Source organism: Colletotrichum spaethianum (assembly GCF_022836535.1).
Source record: "Colletotrichum spaethianum MAFF 239500 DNA, contig63, whole genome shotgun sequence".
In the NCBI taxonomy this organism is placed as follows: Eukaryota; Fungi; Ascomycota; class Sordariomycetes; order Glomerellales; family Glomerellaceae; genus Colletotrichum; species Colletotrichum spaethianum.
Genome location: NW_026054833.1, coordinates 69,252 through 77,915, shown reverse-complemented (window position 1 = coordinate 77,915; position 8,664 = coordinate 69,252). Strand labels below are relative to the sequence as shown.

General features: G+C 52.8%; 3 protein-coding genes across 3 annotated transcripts; 2 read left to right on the top strand and 1 right to left on the bottom strand.

Annotated features, from left to right (window-relative positions):
- Window positions 1–1,965: 1,965 nt before the first annotated feature.
- ColSpa_12403 (putative isochorismatase family protein YddQ) lies at window positions 1,966–2,649 on the bottom strand (the record flags this gene model as incomplete). Its single annotated transcript, XM_049278615.1, has 1 exon — window positions 1,966–2,649. The coding sequence occupies one exon, from the start codon at window positions 2,647–2,649 to the stop codon at window positions 1,966–1,968; it is 684 nt and encodes a 227-aa protein (XP_049134572.1).
- A 1,300-nt stretch (window positions 2,650–3,949) lies between these two features.
- Window positions 3,950–5,571, top strand: ColSpa_12402 (putative sterigmatocystin biosynthesis P450 monooxygenase stcF; the record flags this gene model as incomplete). The annotated part of the gene is made up of 4 exons (XM_049278614.1): window positions 3,950–4,003; window positions 4,026–4,626; window positions 4,667–5,258; window positions 5,310–5,571. 4 exons carry the CDS (start codon window positions 3,950–3,952, stop codon window positions 5,569–5,571), a joined length of 1,509 nt encoding a protein of 502 aa, XP_049134571.1.
- A 2,431-nt stretch (window positions 5,572–8,002) lies between these two features.
- Window positions 8,003–8,467, top strand: ColSpa_12401 (uncharacterized protein; the record flags this gene model as incomplete). Its single annotated transcript, XM_049278613.1, has 2 exons — window positions 8,003–8,198; window positions 8,265–8,467. The coding sequence occupies 2 exons, from the start codon at window positions 8,003–8,005 to the stop codon at window positions 8,465–8,467; spliced, it is 399 nt and encodes a 132-aa protein (XP_049134570.1).
- Window positions 8,468–8,664: the final 197 nt, after the last annotated feature.

Here is an 8,664-nt window from a genome sequence, read left to right as displayed (position 1 = left end):
GGCCGCTTGTCCCAGTGCAGCACCGGCGGGTCCTGCGCAAAGAGGTGCAGGTTGTCGCGGATGAGGCGGAAGTCGATGAGGAAGTTCTTGCCCAGCGCCCGCACCTTGTCGTTCCACGCCTTGTCGCGCGCCGCGAGCTCCTCCTCGGGTGCCGCCTTGCTGTGGCGCAGCCGCGCAATCTCCTTCATCTCCTCGAGGAGGGCTCGGTAGTTCTCGGCCTCCTCCTCGTGGCGCTTCGTCTGGTGCCGCAGGTAGACGAGGCGCTTCCACTCCCGCGTCGCCTTCTTCTCCTTGACGATCTTGCCTTCGCGGTACGCCTGTTCGAGCGCCTCGAGCTCGGCGATGAAGGGCCGGCTCAGGTGCGGCACCCGCACGCCCGCCTGCGGCCCGTCTTCCGTGATGTGTTCCTCGATCCGCTTCGTGACCTCCTGCTTGCGGCCCTCGGGTATCTCGAGGCCCTGCGCCTTCATCCTCGCCATCGTGTTCTTGGCGCTGTCCACGTCGATCCACCTGTCCCGCATGAACCATGTGTCGGCCTTGTTGTCCAGCTGCACGTTCCGGCTGGCAACCTCGGCAAGCCACTCGCACGCGAACTCGGCTTCCAGCCCCGACTTCTTGCGCCCTTGTATGTTCTTCGTCAGGAAGCTGCGCGGCTCGTCGGGGCCCATCCAGACGAGCATGCGCACGAGGCCGTACTTTTGGAAGAGCGTGCCGTTGCGGATGCTGCTGATGAGCTGGTAGAGCACGAGCTGCGTCACTGAGTCGAACGCGCGGTAGCGCTTCTTAGGGTAGTACGACAGGTTGGCCGTCACGAGTAAGGTGTCGTTGCGCTCCGGCATTGTGTCGGGACCGCGGGGCTTCGGGGTCTGGTTCTTGATGTGGCTCAGCACCTCGTTGAGCTCTTTCCAGAGAATACCCGACTGGGGGAGGATTTGTGTGTTTGGTTGTTCGAGGAGGGGCTCGAGGAAGGGTCGGTAGAGGTCTTCGTCGGGTTCCATGAGGATATGGGAGCGCGGTTCGAGGAAGTCATGGAGCTTGCGGCTCCAGACGCCGGTGCCGGGGTTGATGTCGACGAGGTCGCAGCCGCGGTGCCGCTCGAGCGTCGGGCCAATGTATTTGATAATGTCATCTGTGAGGACGTCCAGTCAGCATGCTTAAGGGTTTCTTGGGCGTAGACCTCAAGGGTTATGCGCACCGCACAGCTTCTCGTCGACAATGTTGACGCGTGCCTTGTCGCCGAGCGGCCTCTTGACTGTTTCTTTCGGCTTTCCCTTCCCTTTCGGCGCCTTCCTGGCTACCTTTAGTTCCGCCGCTCTTTCGGCCGGCGTGGCCCATACGCCTGTCTTGGCGAGCTCCTTCGCCGTTGGCGTCTTCGTCTGGAGGATTGCCTTGCTCATTCTGGAAGTGGTGCGGGTGCTCGCCGCCCGCGCAAGGAGGCGGCGTGTGAGGAGAGGTTTTTCCCACGCATGGCGGAGGGCAAACATCTGTGTGAGGTGGGGAGTGAGTCGGTGATTGTACAGCCACTAGTTGGCGTGTTCTTGCGACGCTGTGAAGCTCGAATTGCGACGCCGCGTGCGAAGAGCAAATATTTTGCCAGTGTTCACCGCCCGGTCGGGCCCGCTTCGGATTATCGATAAGAGGCCGGGTGGGGCCGGTGGTCGATGATCTCACCGGCGGATGATGGGTGGTCTGGCTCGGACGCCCGACATTGAACCCGCTCGCGGTTGTTCAACGGGGCCGCGAGGGCCGCGAGGGCCGTAAGCGATTTTTCTTGATGGAAACGTGTTGATTAATAATTGCTCTATTGTCTCAGTGTACTGGCAAGCGTGACTTGATTATTTCTTGCAAGACACAATACAGAGCTACCACCTGAAGAACCGATGCAACATATGTACCAAGAGCAATGGAAAGCGTGATTTAGTGATCAGCTCTCAGAGTAGCGTGCTGGACTACGGGCTACATATTTCATGAAGAAGATTCATTCAGGCCCAGCACCGTCTTCAATAGACTGTTGGCACTGACGACTTCTGCAAACTCCCCATCCAAACTAGCCAAACTGACAGCATGCACTGTTTCGGCGTCAAATCCACCCTTCTCATACGTAGCGATCGCATCACGAACTAGCACGATGCCGTGTACACCCTCTCCGTTCCCGTCGGGCCCACCTCCATCTCCCAAGACCTGCAGGTTGGCCGCCATCCTCGCCGTGGTGCTCACGCAATGATCCGTCGTCAGCCCCACAAGCACGAGCTGCCGGATCCCAGCGGACCGCAGGGTTGACTCGAGCTCCGTGCCGACGAAGCCGCTGTTGAAGTTCTTGGTGAAAGTGGGTTCCGATGCGAATGGTGCTGCAAATGACAAAGGCGCGACGGAGGGCGTGGAGGAGCCCTCGAGGTAATGCGACGGGTGGAGTGCTGATGTAGGTGAGGTGGAATGGTGGTGGACGTGGATAATGAGGATCGGACGTGTCTCGGATGGCTGAGAAGACTCTACGGTGCTGTTGTATTTGCGAAACGATTTGAGGATTGTTTCGACGTTATGCTCGAACATTGGCGTGCTGCGTGAGTTACCCCAATGTGTTGGGTGTTTGAAGCCTTCTTGTATGTCTATCAAGACGAGAGCAGTGGGGTTCGTGGACGCGGGACGCATGGTGGGCAATGGGTTACAAGAGGGAGCATTCCAGTTACTCACTGCCACATTGGCGCTCCAAACTGTATTATGTCTTTTGGTTCGGAATCTGTTGATGAAGATGGTGAGTGACTCATCTCATTCTAATGAGCTGACTACAGGTGCTTGGCACTGTTCGAGGGAAAACGTCTGTTAGTAGTGCAGCCAATCATCCGAAGGGCGTACAAAGTGGGGCACATAATGACACCTTGCTAAGGCGCGAATTGACTATCTCAAAACCCTCAAGTTCGTTTCGAGTCTCCTGTTTTTTTTTCCGGGGGGTTTTTTTTTCAAAGTGCTTATAGATTGAAAGTCATTTAGCATCCAGACGTTAGCACTTCTTCAACGTTCGGTTTCGAGACCGATCTCAAATCTCTGCCGAGTCATAGACAAGACTCAACAGCCATGCCGAAACGTAAGGCCGGGGACGTGTTTTTCCATGAACATGGCGTTATTCATGCTGTTGTGATAACTGCACCATGGCTGTGGCATGCCAGGCCTTGATCACATTGCAGAGATAGCTACTCGCTACACCTTCCCATCCAATTACATAGGCGACGTCTTTGACAACCTCATAAACCTAGAAGGGCCCCCCTAAGATTTGAGCCGCGGCTGGAACAGTGCTGATTACAATTTGCATAAAGTATGGAGTCGTCGCTGAAGTCGCCTACAGGATATCATATCGTAACAGCAATCGGTAGCAACGAGTTTCAGGTATTCGCAGCCGTGGGGAAGTAATTGGACTCTGTGATTGGCTTCTGGAGGAAACATTGTGTGATGAGGCCTTACTCCTCGATTGTTGGGCCACATGCCAGGTGCAGTAAATGTAGAGAAGGGAACCTGACAGCAAATCTTGGACATTGACGCAGTGGGAGACGGCCGTATTTCGTGGGAGTTGAAGAATCCACTCGCACCAGCAACTCTCGGTGTTCGGACATTTAAGCGCGGGCCGTCGTTTAGTCAAGCTTACCCCAGGTGAAACTAACCCACAACGGACTGACCTACCACCCCGCGTCCGACTGGGGTAATGTCTATCTGTGTATCCTGAACGAATGAGACGAGGGTAAGGATCGAAGTTGTCATCGACTTATAGTCCGCGGCCGGCAGAGGAGGCGATCCATCCCCCACCGGCCCGAGTGGGATGGCCGAACCCCTCCCACGGCTATCATTCTTATTCAAAGATGAGTGATTGGCCACCCTGAAACGAGATTCTGCTGCCCAAATCAACTACAACTCTTCAGGTGCTTGGTGTATCAAGCTTGGCTCAATGACTGTCCTCAATATGCAAGCCATGGGTTACGGCCTATTGGCCATTCTTACGGTCTTTGTCGCACGAGTAAGTTTGCCCCATCTCTCAGCATGCTGCTCTCCTCCAAATCTCATGGTTAATGCTGTCTAAGATTATCCTTACCGGAGTCACGTGTTCGATCGGCCATTTGCCGGGACCATGGTATACTCGCTTCTCTCACTATGCTCTGAAGCTCTATACTCTCACCGGTCGACGCATGCACTATGTGCACACACTTCACCACAAATACGGTCCTGTTGTCCGCATTTCACCGACCGAAGTTGCAGTCGCAGACCCCGAAGGCTCCGCTGCCATTCACAAGATTGGTGCTGGGTTCCTCAAGGGGCCATGGTATTCGACACTCAACCCCAAGGTTGAGCCAGGCATCTTTTCCATGATTGACCCGAAGCAGCACGCGGCTCGTCGGAAGCTTTTTGCCCGTGCATTCACGAGTGCGTCGTTGCGTCAGAATTGGGAGTCTATCGTTCGGCAGAAAGTTGAGAGGGCGGTGGAGCGGATCAAGACGGATGCTCTCAACGGCAAGGCCGATGTGCTGAAATGGTGGACGCTCATGACCACCGACGTCATTGCCCACCTGTCTTTCGGCGAGTCCTTTCAGATGTTGGAGCTGGGCGAGGTACCACCCTTTGATGGCATGACTTTGACACGTCGTGATGCTAATGAAGAGACAGAAAAACGAATACATCAAAGCCTTGGAGTCGGTTTTCGTCATGAGCACGATTCAAAACGAGCTGCCGCTTCTGTACCATCTGGCACGCTTCCTCCCAGTCAAATCCATTCAAAGCGTGCTTGGCGCTCAAAAGGTTGTGGATAGTCATGCTGGCAGAGCAGCGGCGAACCTACGCCAGAATGGACACTCGGCAAACCTTTTTGGCAACATGCTCGCCGAGAGCGAGGCGGGAGAGAAGTCAGACTTGACGGAGGACAAAGTTCAAGCTGAGGCGGGAAACTTCATCATTGCTGGATCCGACACGACGTCGGTTTCCTTGACCTATCTGGTCTGGGCCGTTTTGAAGAGACCTGGTCTCCAGATTAGATTGGAGGAAGAGCTGGCGGGTATCCCTGATGATTTTGATGACGCTAGCCTTGAGAGACTCCCGCTACTCAACGCCGTCATTGATGAAACCCTTCGTCTCTATGGGGCGGCTCCAGGCAATCTGCCGCGATCTGTACCTCCGAACGGAGCCACCCTTGGCGGCTACTTCATACCTGGTGGCACTGTTGTCGAAACGCAGGCATACACTCTTCACCGACATCCAGATGTTTACCACGATCCCCTACGGTGAGTTTAATTAAATCACATCATCCACAAAGCACTGCTAACCGTACTCAGGTTTGACGAGACTCGCTTCTTGAACCAGGATTCGCTCTCGAAGCAGCAGAAGCAACTGTTTTCGCCTTTTGGAGCGGGCACCCGCATTTGTATTGGGCTGCATCTTGCACGGATGGAACTTCGTCTTGCTACAGCTACTTTCTTCAGAAAGTGCCGTGGTGTAAAACTTGCGGATAACATGACGGACGATATGATGGAGATGCAGAACTTCTTCTTGATCAGCCCGGCCGGACACCACTGCGATGTGACATTGAGATCGTAGTATAGCTAATAAAGCAATTCTTTCAACACTTCATGGCATATTGTTATCGCCGATGCCAAGTCACAAAACTTAACTTTGCTAAGGTGATTGATGAAGTAAATCTATGCCATCCGCCAAAACGAATCGGATAAGGATTAAGAATGTAAAGTCCGTACCAACGCCACCTTCATTCCTTTGATCGCCTGCTCAAGGAAGTTGAGAAGCCCACGGTCGTAGGTCGTTCAATCCGCTCCTCAACCAGCTAGCTGGTACTTACTAATGGCATAGACAATGCATACACAGTGCCTATGGGTACGAATACGAAGACGGCAGTCGGCTCAAGGGAGGCAGCGACAATCTTCTCGGCGCAGCTTGACCCCATCTACCTGTCTAGCTACGGTACTGCGGGGTTTAGTAAAGTTTATGGTGAGTAAACCACGCTTCAAAGTATGACATAAAAAGCAAAAATGGGGACCGGATACCCGTATTCATACCTTCCGTCAGAAGTGAGATTTGTCGAATAATATTCTCGCTTGAACAATTACATGCACGTCATCGTTTTCTTCCGACGCTTCTAATGTCTCCCGTCTTGAACACGTTTCCACTTACCAGTATGCAAAGGACTGTCCCTATTTCTGACGAACCTCAAATGCCTGTGTACATTTCAAGGAATAACACAGCAGTAAAATCGTAGTTGATTGCTACTCTGGCTATCAATTTATCCAGGTAGCCGCAAACTCATATTTGAAAACTTTGAACACTTTTAATCAGGCTCGCCTGCCACTGCGCTCCGACCACAATCAAGACCTTGCTCTTACCCCCCTCTCACCTAAAGGCCGTTCGACTCTTTCCAAGTACTCGGGTTGCATAGGAATGGTGTGCCTGTCTCTGGCTGCGACCGACAGGGGTCTGTGAGTACATACAAAAATTGGCCGCCCCCCTCACACGTTTCTTATTCCTGCATGCTGTGTGCACAAGCCCTATGAGATCGACGAATGGCTGGGTCGAGGTCCAATCTCAGAAGGCGTGATTTCGAGGCAGTTACATGCAGCTACCAGAACTAAGGAGCCTTTCAAGAGGGGCCAGCATCAGTCTCATGCCGGCAAGCGGCCGCCGGTTCCGGAGACTGACTACATGACAAGTCTTGGCTTAGCTCCTTGGGAACAGGGCAAGGAGCCAAGATGATTCGTTCATGGTGAAAGCTGTCATTTTTGCATTGATGATTGTTCAAAACCCTTTGACATGACAGGTTGGGAGCTTGTAAGTTAAAGGATTATACCATCACGACAACCCCTCATTTGACAAGCCGATGGCCGAAAAACGAGCCAGTGACAGACTGACACCGCGATGACCAGCAATTGCCACTCGAACAAGACAGAAGCTGAGCTGTATGCATCAAGTTAGAGGTATCCTAGTCGAAGCTCCCTTTCTGCGTGACTTACAATCCCCCTGCACTAATTCCAGCCTCAATTCCCTTGGCAACGAGCTGTTCCGTCTCGCCTCGAAGGTCATGTTTCTGAGCCAAACACCAACGCCTAAGACAGCATAATGCCTAGGAGGATTTTTACAAACGAAAGGTCCTGAATCACTCTACTGCAGCTCTACGCCAGCCGAGGATCTTGACTACTGTCAGTATCATGTTGGCCAGAGTACGCTCTCTGCTTGAAGATTCGCAACGATCTCTTTGCAACCCGAACGCAACCCCTGAACTACGGCGGAAAGGTCTTGCCATCCTAAGAGAACGCAGTGTGAGAGGCTCAGGGAATCCGGGTCGCAGCTACCGACTGCGATGTCTTTGGTTCCATGCATCTGTTCTCGAAGTCCCAACATGTGCTAGGGCCAAATTTGATAAGTTGTTTTCTTTTCCAACATGTGGAAAAGGGCCCAGAGTGTCTTCATCGGGAACAGGTAGGTTCTTCTTTTATTGATGTGGCCCCCAAGCTTGGTGCCCGGGGGCACGGAAAGCTTACACCTCATCTAAACACACCCGTCAGCGAAGCCATGGCGCTCAGAACACACGACTTAGGTATTCCATCTATGCTTGCGACAAGAAGCAACTCTTCGGATACCCAAATCTTCATTAATGTCTCCAAAGATCCTGCGCCACGGGTGGTGGCTTCAATATGGGTCATGATCTCTATGGCATCCGTTTTCCTGTTTCTCCGGGTCTATTGCAAAAAGATTAGGTCGCGGGGATTGTGGATAGATGACCACATTTTGATCGTGTCTTGGGTAGGAACCTGAACAGGAAACAACGTCAAATATCATTTCAACTGACGCTGTGTTTTACTAGATGTTCCTGTTGACTTCTACATTCCTCACCACGGAGCTCATGAGACTCGGTTTCGGGAAAACCATCGATTTCACACGGCACATGCACACCCTTTCCTCCGTCAACGTCGTAATCAACAATATCGCATTGGCTCTCAGCAAGACCTCATTTGCAGTCACCATGCTTCGCATCTCGTCGGGCGGGCAGAAAGTTTTCATCTGGTTTATGATCATATCAATGAACACGATCCTTGCGACCGGCGCCATCACGGGTTGGAAAGCCGCTTGCGACAGACCAGCGGACTCGTACGAAGCCGTACTTCCGGGCTCTTGTTGGCGAGTTCAAGATTCAGTAGTGATGGCGATGGTGTCGAACGGTGCGTTGAACGTCCTACGACATGTCCCCATACATCTATTCGGACTGCACTGACATAATATTAAAGGCTATTCTGCACTCGTCGACTTCATCCTGTCACTTCTTCCATGGTCTATAATCTGGGGGCTTGGGATGAAGCGTCACGAGAGAATTGGCGTTGCTGTAGCCATGAGCCTGGGCATCATCGCGGGCCTGGTCGGAGTCATCAAGGTCGTCAAGATTGTGACCATAGCCGAGGTTGCAGACATTCCGTGTGGGTATCGCCGATGATTCGTTTCGATTGTCCAGCTAATTTGAGAGTACAGATCATCTTTCTTTACTTTTTATCTGGGGGCAAGCAGAACCCAATGTCACCATTGTTGCCTCGTCAATCCCAGTGTTGCGAGTGCTGTTTACCGAAATGTACGATACTTCGAGGTTGAGTAAAAGAGGCGGCTACTTGAAGTCGAACAAGCAAAGCGGGTTTC